This window comes from Dendrobates tinctorius, unplaced genomic scaffold (assembly GCF_039654945.1).
Source record: "Dendrobates tinctorius isolate UK_male_01 unplaced genomic scaffold, ASM3965494v1 ptg000007l, whole genome shotgun sequence".
NCBI classification, from domain to species: domain Eukaryota; kingdom Metazoa; phylum Chordata; class Amphibia; order Anura; family Dendrobatidae; genus Dendrobates; species Dendrobates tinctorius.
In genome coordinates, this window is record NW_027361675.1 from 29,373,573 (window position 1) to 29,395,861 (window position 22,289).

General features: G+C 44.3%; 1 protein-coding gene across 4 annotated transcripts in view; it reads left to right on the forward strand.

The window, feature by feature from the left end:
- The window catches only part of CLTC (clathrin heavy chain), a 118,683-nt gene that overhangs the window by 52,512 nt on the left and 43,882 nt on the right, over window positions 1-22,289 (forward strand). For all 4 annotated transcript variants that reach the window (XM_073572970.1, XM_073572972.1, XM_073572971.1 and 1 more), the window contains 11 exons: window positions 725-886; window positions 2,942-3,055; window positions 3,223-3,396; window positions 4,619-4,816; window positions 11,834-12,034; window positions 12,168-12,320; window positions 12,409-12,531; window positions 12,707-12,844; window positions 12,931-13,095; window positions 13,304-13,484; window positions 15,701-15,864. In XM_073572970.1, the coding sequence (XP_073429071.1) occupies window positions 725-886; window positions 2,942-3,055; window positions 3,223-3,396; window positions 4,619-4,816; window positions 11,834-12,034; window positions 12,168-12,320; window positions 12,409-12,531; window positions 12,707-12,844; window positions 12,931-13,095; window positions 13,304-13,484; window positions 15,701-15,864 (1,773 nt within the window). The remainder of the gene's footprint in view (window positions 1-724; window positions 887-2,941; window positions 3,056-3,222; window positions 3,397-4,618; window positions 4,817-11,833; window positions 12,035-12,167; window positions 12,321-12,408; window positions 12,532-12,706; window positions 12,845-12,930; window positions 13,096-13,303; window positions 13,485-15,700; window positions 15,865-22,289) is intronic.

The window sequence follows — 22,289 nt, forward strand, 5'->3', positions numbered from 1 at the left end:
AAAACCGCTGTGCTCACGCTGTGGTTTTTTCCGCGCAGTTTTTCTGCGGTTTATAAACCGCAGCATGTCAATTGTTTCTGCGGATTCCGCTGCGGTTTCACGCCTTTAATATAGTAGAGGTGTAAAACCGCAGGTCACTTTACCTGCGGTTCCGCGCGGAAAAACCCGCAGGTGAATCCGCAGCGTGTGCACATAGCCTTAAGGTCTCCACGATATATTACATGAATACAATCCCTTTCCAAAGTCTGGCTATTAGCATGATGACTCATCCTCTGATGTTACTTTGTGGGTGTAGTAACATCAACAGCTCAGAGCTAGTCACTCCATATTAAATGCTGATTTTATTCTTGGCATGTAGAAAAGCCTCTGCATGGCTAAAGCTGCTTTGGGGTCTTCATGCTGGATGCAAAAGGAAAGCTTGGGCTGTACATGTCAAACATATCCCCATTCAACTGATGATGGGCAAGTGTCCTTATGGAATCTGTTACTGTACATTTTTTTCTTCTACTGTGTGATGTAGCCAGCCCGGTGGTGTACACAGTGTAGCGTCAAGTTTTACCGTGAAGCTTTGTAGCAAATATCTGCTGTTCCCATTCGTGCCATCAAATCTAGTTTGATTGTTTTCAAACCAATGTAATATTGTAAATCTCTTTAGCTTTGTGATGGTTTCTCATTTTTATGCTTTCGTTTAATAGACTGACCTATTTTGAATTGTTTGACACAGCAAAACCGTGTAGTTGGAGCCATGCAGCTGTACTCTGTGGACAGGAAAGTGTCGCAGCCCATCGAAGGCCATGCTGCCAGCTTTGCTCAGTTTAAAATGGAAGGGAATGCCGAAGAGTCAACGCTGTTCTGCTTCGCGGTTAGAGGCCAGGCTGGAGGAAAGGTAAAGTCACTTCAGTCACTTGGACATTTCAGAGTGATTACTTTGTCATCTGTGTCAACTAAAAAGCAGTTTTATATCCATCTAGACAATCTGTTTATTACATGGATCAGTCTTTGCTTGTAAATGTTTTTTGCAATTCAGTTTTATTAAAAATGTTCAACGAATTTGCCTTCTGTAGCTTGTTTGTATGAAAATACATAGCAAATTGCAGCATGTGCTCAGCCTCCAGCCCTTGTCTCCAGCAGAGCACAATCCTCTGAAATGATTTTTGATCAAATAAAAAAAAAATGGCTTATAAGCTACATTCTTACATTTTTCTGTAAAACATAGTTTTTTTCCCCCATTTCATCTGTTTTGCATCCACTTTTTTTTTTTTCAATACTGGAGGAGGTAGATTATCGGAACTTTAATTTATCAATTGACTCTTAAAGGGGTTTGCCCATGACCACAGTATATTTTAATGAATACATTTTTGAATAATAACAGTTCCACACTTGGATGTGTTTTAAAATAATACAAAAAAAAAAAAAATGTTCCTGTGCCGAGATAATCTTATAAATGTTCCCCTGGTGTGTACTGTGTAATGGCTGTGTCTGACCGTACAGGAACCATGGTCTGATCATACCACAGCTCCTGGGCAGGGGAGGAAGCAAGAGTATGCAGACAGGGCAGCCTGGGATCACAGGTTATTCTTATTGTGAGGCAAAACCTTTCACGGCTTGTTTTTAAGCAATGCTTTTACATGAAAGAATCATTTGTGATCCTGTGCTGTATTATCTGTATACTCGGGTGTGATCAGATGTCCCTGTATGGTCAGACACTTCCATTACACAGCAGGGGCACATTTATAAGATTATCTCAGCACAGGAACATTTTTTTTTTTTTTTAACACATCCAATTGTGGAACTTATTATTCAATAGATCTTAGAATAATATGTTGATTAAAATTAACCTTGTTCATGGGAAAACCCCTTTTTAAAACAGATCATTGAAAAACAAATGGCACACTGATGTACAAAGTGTGTGTTTTTATATGATCCCTATACACTGACGGTGTGATCCAGATACTGGAGGCTCACGGACCGGACATGCAAATCAGTTTTTAAATCTGATGTGTTTAAATAAGTGAAGCGGTGTGCTGTCCGTTTTTTTTTTTTTGGACACAACACGGACCAATCACATGTGAATGCAGTCTAAAATTGCTATCATAAAAATGTTTTGTAAAAGTTAATACAATTTCATTAAAAAATAGCCTTAAAGTAGTCTATAGCCTGTTGAAGGTTTTTTCAAAGTTTCTCGCAAAAGTCTGAACGGCAGTATCCATATCTGGTACTTGGCAGTCACATGGCCGCCCGCTCCTAGTGCCAGAACAGGAGAGCCTCGGCAGTGTGTGTGTGTGTGTGTGTGGTGTAAAAAAAAAAAAAAAAAAACTTTTAATTCATGCAGGAGTGTACAATAAACATTAAGCATTTTATAAAAAAATGTTACTTTGTATAAACAAACTTGATGAATTATACTGCTTGTGACTAATCTGAAGAACAGCAAAAGCTTATATATTGTATAAGAACTAGCCAGCCAGCATAAAACCTGGTAATTACTGTTGCGTGGTTTTTTTTTTTGTTTTTGTTTTTTTTTTTTACCATAAGCAAACTATGCACAGTATTCATTTATTTTATTTGCACTCACGGTTTGTATAACATAATTTTGGGTCTTTACATGTCCTCATATCGGTGCTACCTATCATTAATCACAAACCACAACATTCTGCTTTCTAGACATAGAAACTATTTTACTACCTTCCTTTTTTACCACTAGTATTGAAAACTGTGCAAAATTAGGGATTGTGGCATATGCGCATAAAATGTATAGTGTACTGTTTTTTTGTAATAACAATGTGATTTCTTTTTCTAACTTTCCAGGTGTCAAAAACTTTTGCAGTTCTTTTCCCGGTTTTGATAAGGCTTTAGTAAATAGAATATAGATTATAGAAATAAAAACTGGTTATGAGAATAGTTTTGTCCGTCCATTAATTTGTTTGTGTGCTTTACCTTTTAGTTACATATTATTGAAGTTGGTACACCACCCACTGGCAATCAGCCTTTTCCCAAGAAGGCAGTGGATGTTTTCTTTCCCCCAGAAGCCCAGAATGACTTTCCTGTAGCAATGCAGGTATGCTTGTGTTGTAGTCTGTCGGATAAACGCATTGATATAACGGCTTCGAATGATGTGTATGAGGGTCTTAACACGTGATAATAGTCACAACCTAAACGTAAATGATTTTCGTCATTGCTCTGTTTTTCAGTTGTGTAATAGTACTACTCTTACTTTCCCTATAGATCAGTGGAAAACATGATGTTGTCTTCTTAATTACAAAGTATGGCTACATTCACCTCTATGACCTTGAAACTGGCACTTGCATTTACATGAACCGGATTAGTGGGGAGACCATATTTGTCACTGCACCACATGAAGCCACTGCCGGAATTATCGGAGTTAACAGAAAGGGCCAGGTAAATTGGGAGATATTTCCATGTATTTATAGTTGCTTGTCTGGTTTTGTTACAGGCTGGTTTGGTATACGATAAATGGTAATTTTCCCCCTAAAAAGGACTACTGCAATCAGTGCTGTGCTTCTCTGCTACCTCCTCCACAGTAGATGAGCTGTTACGCCACATAGGCAAATGGCTTTCAGTGTGTAGCTTATAAGGCTGAGTGCAGACGGACTTTTTGGCCCTGCGGATTTTTCCATGCAAAATGGAAGAAATCCGCAGGTCAAATGACCTGCATTTTTCCTGCGGATTTCTTCCATTTTTCACGCGGTTTTCATGCGGTTTTTGTGCGGTTTTCCCCCTGCGGATTTGGTGACAGGGGAGATGGAAAGCCGCACAAAAGTAGTAACATGCTGCGGATTTTGTACCGCAGGAAAACCGCGCGGAAAAATCCGCAGCGTCTGCACAGCGTTTTTTTTTTTTTTTTCCCCATTCAATTTAAAGGTACTGTACATCACAATGCGGATATGCAACGTTTCTGCGCGGTAAAATCCGCTGCGGAAACGCTGCAAATCTGCATCGTGTGCACACAGCCTAAGAGACCCACTACAGGTGGAAAATGTAGGTTATGGAACTAAGTCTGATTGGTTCCAGTTTTGTCCGACACTTTACTTTATCCTAAAACCTTTAGGGTACGTGACTGCAACATCTTTCAGGCGAATTCTACCTGGAATCCACCTGAAGAAGACAGCAAATTGCCAAAAAAACAAATGTGATGCACCACAATGTAAAAATAACATTGATGTGCACATGTTCAGTTTTCCGTTACTACTTGTAACTGCTTCAAAGATCGAAAACGGGGAGCAGTTAAAATTAGTAAGTTTATTCATTGGGCGACTTCTAGTTAAAGTTGAAACCACAGAAATTGACTCCCGTGGCAGAGCTGCCACACAACGTCCGTAAAATCGCCAGCAATGCTGCTTCAAGAAAGATTGCCGGCTCCTTCCTAAAGTGACTTCCCCTAGGAAAACCTCGGAGGGGATGCTGATGTCTTAAAGATGTGTACTCATACCCTCATTGTGTCTTTTTGTAAACTTCACGTAATTAGGTCAATTATTTGTTTTGCGGTTTTAACGTGGTTTATTAGGAACTTTAAATGGATGTGCCACAGTTTTTGTATGTAATATTTTGCTATTCTTTGTATGAACTACTACTAAAAGCTTTTGCCCTGTTTTTCCACCAGGTTCTTTCTGTCTGTGTAGAAGAAGAAAATATTATACCATACATCACGAATGTCCTGCAGAACCCTGATCTAGCTCTGCGCATGGCTGTCCGCAACAATCTAGCTGGAGCCGAGGAACTATTTGCTCGCAAATTTAATGCTCTTTTCGCTCAAGGGAATTACTCAGAGGCAGCAAAGGTGGCTGCAAATGCACCAAAGGTTAGCCGCTATTCCTCCTTTTTTTTTTTTTTTTTTTTTTTTTTTTTTTTCCCCCCCCCCCCCAAGTAAGAAACAAAAAAAAGTCCACGACCCCTTAACGTGAACCTGTCAGCGGGATTGTGCTCAGTAAATTACAGACACTGTTAGGTTGGTGCCGTTATAATAATTAAAATGATACCTGGGTTGATGAAATCCGTCTTCTGGTTGTTTAAGCTTTATTTGTAGGTTTCAGTTAGAGATTTTCGTGCTCCAGTGCGGCCTGTGGGGGAGGCTACATGTGGTGCTGTGATTAGGTATTCATCAGTATGGCTTCTGACAGGTCACTGATCCCTCACTGACCTGCCTCCTATATTAAATACTGCACTTGCCCAGTTCATATTGTAGTCTGTGTGTGGGGAGGGGGGGGAGTGATTAAGTACAGCAAAATGGCGGCGCACGTGCAGTGACATCGCTCACTTGCCAATAGATGCTACTGTGCATGCTCCGGTGCCTTTTTGTTGGAGGGAAGAAAAAATGTCTACAAAGCCCACAATATGCACTGCGCAAAGGCAGTACGTAAAATAGGAGGCAGGTTACTGAGGGATCATTGACCTGTCATAAGCATGAATATGTAAGATGAGCACCACATAAAGCCTGAAACTACAAATACAGATAAAACAACCACAAAACGGATTTCAGCACCCCAGGTATCATTGTAATAAATATAGGGGCGCCGGGGGCGTGACTATGCTGTGAACGGGAGAGGACGCTGATGAAGAGAGCTCCTCACAATCCTGATAAATCCTGATACATGGACCCCCTCCTGGCGACTTGCTTGTAGCTGCCTGGACCCCCCCTGGACACCAGGACCCCCTGGGCGCTCTGTGGCAGGTTGGAGGATGGCTTCTGGGAGCGGGCGGCGGGTTCCCCATGAGGCGGCGGCCATCTTGGGCGCGCAGCTCAGCTGCTGAGAGCTGCAGCGCCGGCTTCCCACTGCTGCACTGCCACCGGGCAGAGAAGAAAACCGGCTGTTACATTGAGGGAGCGCGCGGTGAGTGCCCTGGAAAAACGGGCCCCGCGTGGTATCCCTCTCCACCTACCCGCTCACTGTGCCGGCTGGCGCCATCATTAGAGGAGGCTCTGTACACCCTCCCCCCACTGCAGCTGCCTCTGCGGGACCCCCCCCTCCCTCCCCGGGCCATAGAGATCTAGGCTGTACCTGGCTGCCCTCCTTGTCATCCTGCAGGCATCTTTCTGTAGCCAGCCCCATAATTAACTATTGCCTGACCCGCTGTGACCCCCACCTGTAGTGGGTAATACCTGGACCACACGCTTCAATTTCTTCATCAGAACGCACTGCAGACAATCATGAGCCGACTTAGAGTCGGGAGCGGCGGAAAAATTGAAAGAGTTTGCTAGACCTGACGCCGCTGAGAATGCGCGGCATAATAGGAGCACAACCTCTCAAGTTCAGCTCAAAAATCGCCATTCTGGGGGCGAGGAGGAGATGGAACAGGAGGAATTAACTCTTAGCCTGCATCAACTGCTCAGATGCTTGTTTATCTCATTGACCAGGACATCTCTGACGGAGAAAATCGAGGATGTTTATACGGAGGTGGGGAGACTCCGTCAGGATATGCAGGCCATGAAGGGGCACATTACGGAGGTGGAGACGAGGGTGTCCAAGGTGGAGGATACCATTACACCTATGGAGGCTAAATTAACGAAGGTGGCGGGCTCCATAAACGCTTGGAAACAGAAGGCGGATGATCTAGAAAACAGAATGCGCCGAAATAATATCCGTATTGTTGGACTGCCTGAGCGCTCGGAAGGTCAGCATCCTGAGCAGTTTCTGGAGGACTGGCTTAAGACCTCCCTGGGGGACGAATTCTCCTCGATGTTCGCCGTTGAGAGAGCTCACAGGGTCCCTACAAGACCTCTGCCTCGGGGGGCCCCACCTCGACCAATCCTGGCACGCCTGCTCAACTGCAAGGACAGCGACACCATTTTGCGTCTTGCACGCCTGAAAAGTCCTATTAAATTCAACAATGCTGTAGTTTCCACCTTTCCGGATTTCTCCGTGGAGCTGCAGAAACAGCGGGCGCAGTTCTTCGAGGTCAAGAGGCGACTCAGAGACAGGAACATTGTATATTCCATGATATATCTGGCCCGGCTCCGAATTGTCCATGAGGGTTCCTCCGTATTTTTTACAGATCCGGCGGAGGTCCCATGGGGGATCCCCTGCAAAGGAGTCCTAATGTGACGGCTGTTACCTCAGATCCTTTCAATCAAGGTCTAATTGGAGCTCTCCCGGCGAGTTCCCAGATACCAGCTATACTGGACGCTGTACTCAGTGATGGTATCCCCTTGTTTATTTTTTGATGGGGGCGTAAGACTGTACGCCTATGTTACTAGGTTCCGCTTTTGCTTTTTCAAAGGTTTTAATTTTTATAGTTGTTTAGATGGAGGCCACAGCCGACGCCAAACTGTTATATATGTGGACTCTCTGCACCTGGTTTGGGCGCCACTATGCACCATATCTTGATAGACGGGAATGGGTTCTGAGCTGATTTGTATGACCTGGAATGGGAGAGGCATAAAAACCCCTCGAAAGAAAATTAAGGTGTTCTCACAAATTAGACACTACCGTCCTCACATTGTGGCTCTGGTGGAGACGCACCTGACTAGAGATACGGTTCGGTGGGTACAGAAACCGTGGGTGCAATGGTTAATGCATGCTTTTCACACTAGCTACTCAAGGGGTGTTTCTCTGTTAATTCATAAGGATGTTCGGTGGGAGGTCAGGGAGGCCCGGAAGGACCCCGAGGGGCCATTTGTGTTCGTGCATGCGCTGATTAACTCAGAAATATGTAATTCTTTGTATTTATAATCCCCCTCCGGCCACTACGTCAATTATTCAGAAGGCATTGAGCTTTGCTTTAAATTACCCAGACGCACATGTCATCTGTATGGGAGATTTTAATCTGGTCATGAATAGCCATCTTGATAGATTGAGATTGGGCGATGGAGTACAGGGGGGAGTCCCGTCCCGTCCCCGTCCGTCCCCCCCCCCCCCCCCCGGGCACATCCCAACTGTCACAATTCATAGCGGGTAGTGGGAGTGCACCATCCAGAGACAAGGGAGTATACTTGCCATTCCTCCACTAAACGCTCTGTCTCGCATAGACTACATTTTTGGGTCTGGCGGCGTGGGTGGATGATAGGGGGATTTCGGATCATAGTCCAATTATTCTCAAGCTTAAATATGGGCCATCGACTAATAGAATTGCATGGAGGCTGAACCCTTTTTGGCTGAAGTTGATAACACCCCCTGATAGAACAATAGATCAGTTACGCTGCTTCGTCTCGTCCCATCCTGAACCCCGAAATATTAATATATTTTGGGATGCTCTTAAAGCCTATTTACGGGGTTGTCTATCCTCCACGGTTTCTCACATTAAACGGGTGACAGCGGAGGAGGATGGCGAGATGGAGCTGCGTCTGAAGGACTCAGAGGCAGCCTATGTATCAGATCAAACTAATAGTAATCGGGTAGAATGGCTGACCCCTCAAAGGTTACATGCTCAGTACACTGACACCAAAACGAAACGTAAATTATTTGCCTGGCAATCTTATTTTGAAATGGGGAATCAGGTGAGTAAGTTTCTGGCCTACTTAGTACGACAGCATAACACAACTAATACAATTCTACAGATCCGTGATTCGGGTGGTGCTATGGTTTCCTCAACTGAGGAGATACTAAAATGCTTTTCTGATTATTATAGTTCATTGTATAATTCGAAGACGGATGTGGATGGCCCGGAGTGTTTAAATTATTTGCTAGACGTAGAGTTTCCTACGCTAAGTCCTTCCCAACAGGCCTTTATGGATGCTGAGTTCACTCTGGAGGAGGTAGAGGATGCCATAAAAGACATGGCCTCTGGGAAGGCCCCTGGGCCGGATGGATTCCCTGTGGAGTTATATAGGAAATATCAGGATGTACCGGCACCTCTTTTGTTGACTGTTTCGCAGGATTTAGGAGGGGGGATGTATGCCGGAGTCCTTTTGTGAGGCCAATATTATATTTCTTGGGAAGGACCCTTTAGATTGTGGATCTTACAGGCCTAGATCACTAGTAAATGTGGATTATATAATTTTTACAAAAATTTTGGCCAAGAGAGTTCAGTTATATTAGATCTTGTACACCCTGATCAGACGGGTTTTATGCCGGGTAAGAGCACTTCCATAAATATCAGGCGTGTCCAGTCAGTGGTCCAATATAGCTCTCTGGTACCGGATAATGAATGGGCATTGGCATCGTTGGATGCGGCCAAGGCCTTTGACTTGCTTGAATGGCCTTTTCTTCGTGCATGTTTGCAGAGATACGGATTTGGTGATAGATTCCAAAAATGGGTCTGTGTTTTATACATGAAGCCCAAGGCCCGGGTCATAGTAAATAATTCCATATCTGAGCCATTTTCACTGTATAGGGGAGCTCGTCAGGGGTGTCATCTTTCTCCGGCCCTTTTTGCTCTTGCTATTGAGGCGCTGGCAATTCGTATAAGATCCTCCCCTGACATTGCTGGTGTAGAAATAGCAGGTCGGATGGATACCATAGGCCTCTATGCTGACGATATGGTGGTATTTATGGACAAAGCAGAGGAGACCCTACCAAGAGTGATTACTACCATAAATAAATTCAGTAAATACTCTGGCCTATACATAAATTGGGAGAAATCTGCTTTGATGCCTCTTTCCCATGCTCCAATGCCACGACTTGAGACTCTCTCCTTACTGCCCATTGTAACTAGTTTTAAATATTTGGGGGTTTATATCTCTAAGGGCATTAAATTTGATCTACAACTCAATATACAACCATTGCTGGAGATGATCAAAGGTAAATTCGCGATTTGGGGTAAACTTTCACTGTCTGTAGCCGGACGTATCAATTTAATTAAGATATTACTCCCCAAGCTCAGTTACTTTCTTCAACATAGTGCGGTGGTGGTACCCAAATCCTTTTTTGCTAATCTAAATTCCCACTTCACATCCTTTATTTGGGGGAAAGCCAGGCCTAAACTTAAATTAACTACTTTACAAAGGCCCAAGAAGGGAGGTGGGGCAGCGTTACCCGATTTCTTTTTATATTATCTAGCTGGACATGCCAAGGCCATAAGTACATGAATGCCTGGAGGTCATCTCCCGAATTCTGAGAGTCGTCTTCATGCTGCAGGGACTAGTTGCCCACTGGGTTGTCTCGGGACTGTTACCTCTGCTTCGTCTGGCAAAATCGATATGGAGACAGATTAAGGGGGTGGTTAGATTTGGGGATATTATAGCTGAAATTCCCCTGTGGAATAATGACTACCTCCCGGTGCTACGTGAACATCCATCTGCCGAATTCTGGGTTCAGTATAGTGTCTCTACGATAGGTGATCTATACGATCGTGGAACTTTGGTGTCCTTTGAGCAATTACAAGTTAATCACAGTGTTCCGAGATCCCAGTTTTTCCGTTATTTACAACTAAGATCAGCATTTCAAGCACACGTGAGATGTATGGGTATAGATATTGCCATCTCGTCTCTACCCCTGATAGGGATTCTCAAATCACAGGGCCCTCAGGGTCTCGTCTCCTCTTTTTATATACATATATGTTGTCAGTGGGGACAGAATGTGCCTTAGATTCCGTTAAGAAGAAATGGGAGAGGCTCATCCCGGATACACAGGGTGAGGAATGGGAAGAAATCCTGGAGTCACCAATATGGGTATCTCCGTCTGCCTACAACAGGATGATACAGTTATAAATTATTAATCAGTCATATTTGACTCCAACTCGACTCTGTAAGATGGGCCGATACTCGTCATCGGAATGTTTGAGATGTCATTCAATAGATCCGGACTTTATTCATATGATCTGGTGCTGTCCTGTTGTGCAATACTGGAGGGAGGTGACGTTATTATTAACATCCTTTGTACAAACCCCAGTTCCCCTTGAGCCACTGATCTGTCTGTTTGGAGTGTGGGATGAGGAGGCATGGGGCCATTATGTTGGGATTTTTCTACGGGAGACGCTGTTCATGGCACGGAAGGTACTAGCATTGCGGTGGATGGAAAATTCACCTCCTTCTCTTGGATCCTGGATCACTCTGGTAAATTCGATTATCCCATATGAACGTACACTGTATCAAAATAGAGGGTGCCCGGGTAAATTTTAAAAGATTTGGGAGAGGTGGAACTCCTCTCACCTCACTTTGCAGAGCGGAGATGTCGCACAGTAAACTGATCATTATATAGAAGCAGGCTGTGGAATAGTTTGTTTTGGTAGATGTAGGTAGGTTTAGAAGCTAGGCAGGTTTTATTACTGGTACAATAACACAATACTACTGTGATTCAATTGATATTATGTTTGCTTTATTTACACACAATCGATGTACATATTTTGCCCCGCGTCTTCATGCTGTCTGAACATATGTATGTTTAGCATCAAGCTCAACACCTTGTACTATGTGTGTATTGTAAAACTGCCTATGGTTTAATAAACGAATATATATATATAGCGGCGCCGACCTGACACTGCCTGTAGTTTACTGAGCACAATCTTTCTGACTTGTTCACTTTAAGCTTACATTCATCATGCTTTGCATTACTCTGAAGACACCAGTACTGCTCTTTACTTAAGGGGCTTACATGTGTATTCCACATATTGCCAATGGGGACCTTAAAAGAGTGTAGTCCTGGAATGATATAGCTTTCCCAAAACCTGTGATTTTTGTTTCAGTAAACTAACATGCTAGACCATCTTTGGTATTCAGATTTAGATAATCATGGGCTTGCTAATTTTACAATGTAATATGTGCAAATGACATCCATGTCGCTAAATGGGCCCATATTGTGAAGGCTGGCCTTGCCTTTGTTTTGGCATCGGCTGGTTAATGTTTTTAACATTTGTATGGACTGATACAGATTTGAAGCAATAAAAAAATGTTCTTGGGTATTTTACTTGTTCCATATTTAACAATTTATCTGTTTTACTCCAGGGCATTCTTCGTACTCCAGAAACAATAAGACGCTTTCAAAGTGTTCCTGCCCAGCCTGGTCAGACCTCACCATTGTTACAGTATTTCGGCATTCTCTTAGATCAGGGTCAGCTGAATAAATACGAGTCTCTGGAATTATGTAGACCTGTACTGCAGCAGGGTCGCAAGCAACTTCTTGAGAAGTGGCTCAAGGAGGACAAGGTGCGTCAAAGCATGGTTATGTCTGAGCCATTGTTCTGCTGTAACAAGCTTCCTCTGTTCATGTGGAGTACATTAGCCTTTTACTTTCTATAGATATTTGGTTGAGCATTATTGAGTACTGTTTTCTTTTCAGCTGGAGTGTTCAGAGGAGCTGGGGGATCTTGTGAAGTCTGTGGACCCTACGTTGGCCTTGAGTGTTTACTTGAGGGCTAATGTTCCTAACAAGGTTATTCAGTGTTTCGCGGAAACTGGGCAAGTTCAGAAGATTGTCCTGTATGCTAAAAAGGTATGATAGTTGCTTTAGTTGTAGTTAGTCTGCATTGAATTAGTGGATTATTTTGTATGAATGTACACCTCTTGTTTATATGCTTCAGGTTGGATACACCCCTGACTGGATCTTCTTGCTGAGAAATGTCATGAGAATTAACCCAGATCAAGGCCAACAATTTGCTCAAATGTTGGTTCAGGATGAGGAGCCACTTGCTGATATTACACAGGTAAAAATATTGACCACGCTGAAGGTGGTTTTTTTGGTTTATTTGTTTTTTTAACATTTTTTTCATACGTGTTAAACCTCATGGATACTTGTTGCAAAGACAATGAGGTTAATAAAACACTTCATTGGCGTCAGTCCTTGGCAGATGCTGCATTATCAATGTTTTCTTTTTTCAGATTGTGGATGTTTTTATGGAATACAACCTTATCCAGCAGTGCACTGCTTTTCTGCTGGATGCTCTGAAGAACAACCGTCCTAGCGAAGGTCCATTGCAAACACGCTTGCTTGAGATGAACCTAATGCATGCTCCTCAGGTAATCTGACCTAACTCACATTTTATGGCATGAATTGCAAGCTTCTGGTGTGGGGCTTTAGTACTAATTTTTCTGTTTTCATGTAGGTTGCAGATGCAATTTTGGGTAACCAGATGTTTACACACTATGATCGTGCTCACATTGCCCAGCTTTGTGAGAAAGCTGGTTTGCTGCAGAGGGCTCTAGAGCACTTCACAGATTTATATGACATTAAGAGAGCAGTTGTCCACACTCATCTTCTCAATCCAGAGGTAAGGCCAGCATATGTTTACAATGCCAATTAGAAATCTATGAATTTAGAGATTTTTCACAGCTTCACACACTCAGTGAAATGCACAGAAAGGGTGTGCCCTCAGTTTTGGTGCATTTATTATCCTGTTCTTTTTGAGTAATGTTCCAATGGTAGAAAACTAACGGAATATCATTGACCCCTTTTTTTTTTCTCCCTGTCATTTCCAGTGGCTTGTTAATTATTTTGGCTCTCTGTCCGTTGAAGACTCCCTTGAATGCTTACGTGCAATGCTTTCTGCAAACATTCGACAAAACCTGCAGATATGCGTCCAAGTAGCCTCCAAATATCATGAGCAGCTGTCTACACAGTCTCTCATTGAACTTTTTGAATCATTCAAGAGTTTTGAAGGTGCGTAATAAGGGAAGAGAAATGTAATTCACATCGAAACCAAGAAAAAAAAATTCTAGCAGTGGGAATATTCTGCAGTTAATGAGTGGATACTTGTATAGATAGATGGCTCTTGAACCTTTTAATGATCATGGCTCACAAATTGTCCAGATTCTATAAATTCGTTTACTGCAACCCTATCATGGCACTAACCAGTATATAGTTCATTCTACAGGAACGGAAAGATATCATAATGCCCTACCATTAAAGAGATCAATTTGAGTGTCGCCCTAATCCATCTGAAGAGAAATCGCCCTTGTGTCACAAAGATATTCTATAGGCAGAGCTTGATGTGTGCTGTGTTCTGCAATGGAGCTTGAATGCAGAAACCGTTCTTTCAGCATGTGGATCATTGCCATGTAGACTTATGACATATTGGGCAGATGAACATGCTGGAAGGACATGATCTGTGTCCTTCAAACGATCCTATGTGAGGAGATCACTGTGACTAGTTATCATTTGAGCTACTTTAGATTTGTAATACTTGAAATCTTCATACAAATGATTGCTGAAAGAATGTGGATCATGTTGTTAAAATTGTGAAAATTTAAGGGGATTTACCAAACAGTAACAGTGTATAATATACACATTGTTAGGATTTGTCTCTGCTTGCTAATCCAAGTGGTCATGTGACCATGTGTTTGCGGTAACATGCCAACTAGCTTCTCTGATCATTGAGCGAAGTGAACGAGACTTTCGATGGCACGTGAATGCAAATAGGAAATCGCATGCTTGTGGTCACGTGACAACTGTTCATAGTCGGCAAGCTGCACTGCTTGCCAAAGGTTTGTCCTGTTGTGAAAAATTGTAGTTTTGAATGACATTCATTTTACTATACACTGTGCTGGAAAACTGTGGAAAAAAAAATAATAAAAAATAAAAAAGCTTCAAGTGAGTTGACGTAGTGGAAAAATATAATGGAGATTATATAATATGTAATAGAGAGATGCCTCGATTTGCACATATCATTCCACAAGTGTCAATAAGGCGCAGTGCAATATCTGTTGGCTTTCTGCCAGCATGTTCTGCTCTGCCTCCTGCACTGACATTTTGCATTCTGTCTTTTAGATTGCACTCTCTACCTCTGTGCATACTCTGCTCAGTAGGTCTCTTCAGCCATCTACATCAGTATGGCAATAGTGTTGTTTTTACTTTAGCTGATTTCCAGCAGAGCTCAACTCTCCTGCCCTCCTCAATGGAGCTTTTAATTACAGTCCTAGGCATTGCGCTGAGGAACAGCAAAGTGCTCTTGGGAAATGTAGTTTTAGTAGATAAGAATGAGACGGCCCATTCAACTATGAGAAACGCCATTCACAGAATGACAGATGGAGATAAAGAAAATACCCATAGTTGCAGGAAATTTATGTTTGTCTTAGTCTGTATATTAACAATCACTATGCATTTGCTTTGTGAACAAGAAGGCCATTATGGGAATCGCTCTTTAAGTGCTATGAAATTCAATTGACTTAAGAACGTTATGGGTCTCAGGTAGTGACAAGTTTTTTTTCAAACATTAATTTTATAACACTTTTTTTAATTAAAAGAGAAAATAATACAAGTTTAGTATCACTGTAATCATACAAGGAGAACACTCTAAAAAGAAAAAATGGCGGAATATGTTTTTCCTGCCATCATTTTATACAACTGTTACATTTTGTTTTTCACGATTTTTATTACATTATATAATAGTGATGTCAATAAAAACTTCAACTTGTCCTGTGAACAACAAGCCATCATACTGCGATGTCGATGGAAAAATATAAGTTATGGCTCTTGGAAGAAGGCGTACGAAAATTGTCAGCAGTGGCAATGGGGGTTAAAGTGTGCATGGAAATGATTGGTGTAAATGTTGGTAGATTGATGCAAATTGTCTCTTCAGAGAGGAAGAGAACTTGAACTCTAGTGTCACCCATTGGATCTAGCGTTCCTAAGTGTGCCTGAGGTCTAAGTGGTAACGTTTCTCCTTATGGAGAGTGACGTTCTTGACATGCCAGTGTAAGGAGACTTGTAGATTGTGCAGTACTTCTCTGGGAGATTAAGTATGATTACTTACTATCATTACTTACAGCTCAAGCCTGTTTGGATACTATTGCCATTTATTGTATTTATTTAATGTAGTTTTATTGGTACAAAATCAGAGAAGTATTTAATGCTCTTTATTAATCTTGTTTCTTTAGGCCTGTTTTATTTCCTGGGTTCTATTGTTAACTTCAGCCAAGATCCTGATGTTCACTTCAAGTACATTCAGGCAGCTTGCAAGACAGGCCAGATAAAAGAAGTTGAGAGAATTTGCAGAGAGAGTAACTGTTATGACCCAGAGCGTGTTAAAAACTTTCTTAAGGTAATTGTGATTGAATTAATCTTTTAGCTAAATGTGTCATTAATTATCCTGAGAAATGTGGTTTTATAATTAGTGTGTTGAAGACAAAGATTAAAATAGTAATTTCCCTTAATTCCACTTTGTAGCATTGTTGAGTGAAGCGCTCACTGTCAGACACAGCCAGACTCTGCAGAGAAGACCAGCAGCTTTAGTTACATGTTGGAAATAGTACCCAATTTACAGTGCAGCTTAAAGGCGTCCTGTGAGCGTTTCTTTTGAAGTGTTTTTAACCCCTTTCTGCCATGAGACGTACTATCCCGTCCATGTGCCCTGGGACTTAATTCCCAGGGACGGGATAGTACGTCATAACGATCAGCGGCACCCACGTGGTGAGCGCCGCTGATCGCTGCCGGGTGTCAGCTGATTATCACAGCTGACACCCGGCACAATGTGTCAGGGGCGGTCACGGACCGCCCCCGACACGTTAACTAACCCCTTGCACACCGCGATCAAACACGATCGCGGTGTACCGGGGGTTAAAGGGAAGCATCGGCAGGGAGGGGGCTCACTCTGTGCTTCCCTGAGCCCCCCACGGCAGCGCAATGTGCAGCACAGCTGCGGGGGGCTCCTTCCCTGCAGGCCCCCGAATCCAAGATGGCGACGGGGACCTTCGGAGGCCTGCAGGGAGCCGGCTTCCTCAGTGCCTGCAAAGCGCAGGCACGAGGAAGCCTGCTGCACTGCCTGTGACAGATCGCTGATCTTTCACAATGATGTGACAAATCGCTGATCTGTCACAATGATGTGACAGATCAGCGATCTGTCACAGGACAGTGATGTCCCACCTGGGACAATGTAAAAAAGTTAAAAAAAAAAAAAAAAAAAAGTGTTAAAATAATTTTTTTAAAAAAATCTCCAAATTAGAAAAAAAAAAAAATCCCCCAATAAATTCATTTTTTGGAAATAAAAAAACAAAAACAATAAAAGTACACATATTTGGTATCGCCGCGTCCGTAACAACCTGCCCTATAAAACTGTCCCATTAGTTAACCCCTTTAGCAAACCCCTTAAAAAATACACGTGCCCGAAAATGGTACCAATAAAAACGTCAACTCGTCCCGCAAAAAATAAGACCTCACATGACTCGGTGGGTCAAAATACGGAAAAATCATAGCTCTCAATATGTGGTGATGCAAAAACTATTTTTACAATAAAAAGCGTCTTTTAGCGTGTGACAGCTGCCAAACATAAAAACCGCCATAAATAGTAAATCAAACCCCCCGTTATCACCCCCTTAGTTAGGGAAAAATAATAAAATTAAAAGAAAATGTATTTATTTCCATTTTTCCATTAGGGTTAGGGCTAGGCGTGTGTTGGGGTTAGGGTTGGAGTTAGAATTGGGGGGTTTCCACTGTTTGGGCAAAAAAAAAGTCAAATGGTGGTCCTTCCCTTCCAAGCTCTGCCATGTGCCCAAACAGTGTTTTACCCCCACATATGGGGTATCAGCCTACTCAGGACAAATTGCAAAACAACTTTTGGGGTCCAATTTCTCTTGTTATCCTTAGGAAAATAAAAAATTGGGGGCAAAAATCATTTTTGTGGAAAAAATCACGCCCGGGCGTTATAAACTTCTGTGAAGCACTTGGGGGTTCAAAGTGCTCACCACACATCTAGATAAGTTCCGTGGGGGGTCTAGTTTCCAAAATGGGGTCATTTGTGGGGGTTTCCACTGTTTAGGTACATTAGGGGCTCTCCAAAGGCAACATGACACCCGCAGACCATTCCGTCAAAGTCTGCATTCCAAGACGTCACTACTTCCCTTTCAAGCCCCGACGTGTGCCCATACAGTAGCTTTCTCCCACATATGGGTTGTCAGCGTACTCAGGACAAATTGGACAACAACTTTTGGGATCCAATTTCTCCTGTTACCCTTGGGAAAATAAAAAAATTGGTAACTAAAAGATCATGTTTGTGGAAAAAATACGATTTTTTTATTTTCACGCCCGGGTGTTATAAACTTCTGTGAAGCCCTTGGGGGTTCAAAGTTCTCACCACACATCTAGATAAGTTCCTTGGGGGGTCTAGTTTCCAAAATGGTGTCATTTGTGGGGGGTTTCCACTGTTTTGGTACATCAGGGGCTCTCCAAACGCGACATGGTGTCCGATCTCAATTCCAGCCAAAAACGTCAAATGGCGCTGCTTCCCTTCCGAGCTCTGCCATGCGCCCAAATAGTGGTTTACCCCCACATGTGGGGTATCAGCGCACTCGGGACAAATCGCACAATAACTTTTAGCGTCCTGTTACCCTTGGGAAAATAAAAACTGGGGGTGAAAAGATCATTTTTGTGGAAAAAATGATTTTTTAATTGTACCGCTGTACGTTATAAACTTCTGTGAAGCCCTTGTGGGTTCAAAATTCTCACCACATATCTAGATAAGTTCCTTGGGGGGTCTATTTTCCAAAATGGGGTCACTTGTGGGGGGTTTCCACTGTTTAGGTACATCATGGGCTGAAAATCTCGGCTTGTACAAGAGTATATACGGTAGTCTAACTTTACCATAAATACAATTTTATTTCTTTTTTAGCAGGAAATGTAAATAGCTAAATTGTGATAAAGCCGATTTGCTGCATGTTAACTTATTAATGTCTTTTAAAGTAGTGTGGGTTGTAAAACAGGACAAGTTAATAAAGCATTAAACTAGGGGATTTTTAAAGCACTTGTTAGGACCTCGAATTTAGGTTGCTGTACAACTTTTTCCAATTGGCAGTGCAAGTGGTGCTATGTATCCTTAAAGCATTTCCTCAGACTATTTCTTCCTGTGCGTTTCGGCAACATGTTCAACTGTATGAAAGCAAACTATAAGGCTGGTTCTCACATATGCGAGAAACACGAGTCTCACATGTGAATACCCAGCACTGCTGCCAGCACTCAGGAGCGGAGAGTGCGGCTGCATGTCTTTCTATGCAGCCACACGCTCCTCTCCCGAGTGCCGGCGGCAGTGCCGGGTCTTAAGATGCGAGATTCGTCCGAGTTTCTCGCATGTGTGATCCCGGCCTTAAAGAGGACCTGTCATGACTACTGACTTATCTGTTTAGTTAAAGGGGTGGTTCAGCCACAGGCCACAAGTCTGCAGTCACTGTATGTGACTGCAGTCTTTTGAATCCTCACATCCCACAGACTACATGTGAGGATTTTCCGGTGCCGGCGGTGGATGTGTGACTGCAAGTATGTGATGTGTATACATGTGGTCACGATGTAAATGTATTGAACGAGGCCGGACCCAGACTAGTCAGGCTGTGGCTGATAAAATGCAAATGCCATTCTTGCGGTCACATGACTCCCGACACCTGTACTGGAGAAATCTCACTTCATCACATGCAGTGAAAAACCCTTTAATACTTCTGCAGCATTTAACATAACTCCACGGTGTAGTGTCCTTCTGCTGTTCCTACTACAAAATTCTGAATTGGTTTTCAATTGGGTGTTTCCAACATTGGGTGTGATTCGTCATCACCCGACATTGTCTAATCAGTGATGATGGTATCATACTGGACACACCCAATTGTTATTTATTTTTTATGCTTTCAGGAGGTATAACAGGTGTTTGCTTGACAGAGAATTAAGAAAAGCTGCTCCTGAATGCTAATAATTTACAGAATACAAGCGTTCAAAAAAACGGACATGTCACATCAGATGGCTCTCCTTTAATTTAGATTTGAGCCAGCTGGCATCCAGAAGTTAATGATTGGTAGCCAGATTGCAAACCATGAAGCCCCAGTCTCCTTTAGACTTTTTATTTTATTTTTACTCTGTCGCCTCATTGGGGGACACAGAACCATGGGTGTTATGCTGCTGTCCACTAGGAGGCGACACTATGCATAATCTGAAAAAGTAACTATGGCTCCTCCTCTGCAGTATACACCCCTGGACGGCGTCAGCCTTCTCCAGTTTTTGCTTAGTGTCGCGTAGGAGGCACACAAAGATTTTTTTCCCTTTTTTATTTTTTTCCGTTTTTTTCCTGATGGACTACAGATGAAGAAAAATGGGTCTCCTGCGAGACCCCCAGCATGGCTTTCCTCGGCCCCTATTATAGGGTGCCCGGTTGAAGTTGAGGTGGCTATTCCCCATGTCGCTCCTTCCCCAGTCCTTCGGGTAGTGGTTCGAAGTCGAGACCCCCCCCTCCTTCTCCAATTCCCTTGGGTTCTAGGTTGAGGTCGAGGCAAGGATGAAGCCCCCTGATGGTGACAACAGCACCCTCCCTAATCCCCATCTGGGGGCATTAGGTTGAGACCCCTCAGGTAGGTCCTGTACAAGGCAGCATTCTGCGGCTCCAAAGCCAGGGACCTCCAGCCCAGCTGCGGGCTCCTGTAGGGGCCGGGGGAGAGTGCACGCAGGCATAGCACACACAGACACCGGGCTCCTGTGCCCCTGTCTCTGCGGCAGCGCCAGCTCCTTAGCGCTTCAGGGGGACCCCTCACAGGGCCCCACTCCTGTTACTAGCCCCACCTCTATCCTGCCTTTAGATCCGGGGGGGGGGGGGTCTGGTTCAGATCTGACCCCCTCCCGGACATCTGTGCCGGCCTGGAGCCCTTCTGGGCATCAGACTTCAAATTTAGACCGTGGCTTTGGCCTAGCTGAAGCCGCCGCCTCCTCCCCGGCCCGCCCCCCGGATGACATATGACACCTTACAGTGTCATAGAAGGGACTGGTCGAGACAGAAATAGCGCATTTTACATAGCTCCGCGCGCCCTTTTCAGCTCTCCGCCCCCCTTGCTCTTCCTCCTCGTCCTCTCAGCGGCCATTTCTGGGTCAGAATTGCTGCAGAAGAAGGCACTGTGACATCAGCAGCACGTCAGCCAGTCTCCAGGGGGCACAGGACTGTGAATCTACGGCGCTTGACCTAGGGGCACACTGGTGGGGTAAGATCACAGCTGGGTTTTCTTACTCGGCTGTGAATCCATATTCCCTATAAGGCTCCCCTATTGGTTGCCTCTGCATAGCCACCCCTGTAGGGCCCTCTGCATAGCCAGCCCTTCTGCACTCGGTGCACTATGCCGGGCTCAAGGTACAAGAGAACCAGGCAGGTATTGCTTTTATGCATTCTGCACAGCCTGTAAAGCCACTCTCCCCAGTGGCAGCACGTACCCGCACTACCGGGATTGTATCCAAAATACTGGGTCAGAGCCCCAAGAGGCTCCTACCAATGCTTCAGCGTCGGCTACCACGCCGGAATGGGCTACTCAAATGTCGCAGTCTGACGCAGTCCATAGATAACCTGACCTCCACATTACTCCAGGCTCTGCAAGGTCATGTCTCGGCTATGAGCGTTACCCAACAAAGGGACAGCTCCACTCAGGGACAGGCCGTTTCTGGCTCTCCCAGACGTAAGCGGACCCACAGGTCGCGTTCATCTGCGTCATCCCATAGCGCACGGTCATCCCCCCCTCTAGAGAGAGACGCTGTAGTTCCAGGTCACGTAGACCGTCCCCTACTAGGGACAGACAACACAGATTTCCACAGCGATCCCCGACCACAGGAGACCTCTGCCCCAGTTCGCCCACCAGGGAACGCCTCAGCGATACGCACGATTCGGATGGCATCTGTGACTCCAATCTATTTGTAGTCCCCAAAAAAGGAGGCAGCGTACGGCCCATACTGGACCTGAAACAACGCAACAAATATGTACGGGTTCGTCATTTCCACATGGAGTCCCTTCGGTCCATCATTGCGTCCATGGAGCAGGGAGAATTTCTCGCCTCCATAGACATACAGGACGCATACCTCCACATACCGATTGCTCACCGCCCATCCGAGATTTCTCGGGTTCGCTATCGACCAGGATTACTACCAGTTCGTGGCTCTCCCGTTCGGACTCGCCATGGCTCCCAGGACGTTTACAAAAATCATGGCAGCCACCATGGACGTTCTACACTCCAGAGGCATAGTAGTCATTCCATACCTGGACGACCTTATCAAGGCTCCCACCTTCAAGGACTGCGAGGTCAGCGTTTCAATCACAATCAACACTGAGTCGCCTGGGCTGGTTAGTCAACTTGCAAAAGTCATCGACTACCCCGAGTCAGTCTCTGACATTCCTGGGGATGCTATTCGACACCTCCAGGGGTCTGATGCTCCTTCCCAGGGACAAGGCACTGGCTCTCCGTCTGGGAGTTCGCATACTCCTCCGCAATCCCCCCCCGATCTCCGGTTTGCCATGAGAGTCCTCGGCAGGATGGCAGCAGCAATGGAGGCGGTACCATTTGCCCAGTTTCACCTCAGACCCCTTCAACTATCCATCAAGTCCTGGGACAGGAATCCTTTCTCCCTCGACAGGGAGTTCCAGCTAACATCGAAAACCAGAAGGTCCCTGCACTGGTGGCTCAAGCCATCCTCGCTTGCAAGGGGAAAATCCTTTCTCTCAGGTCAATGGAAGGTTCTGACCACCAA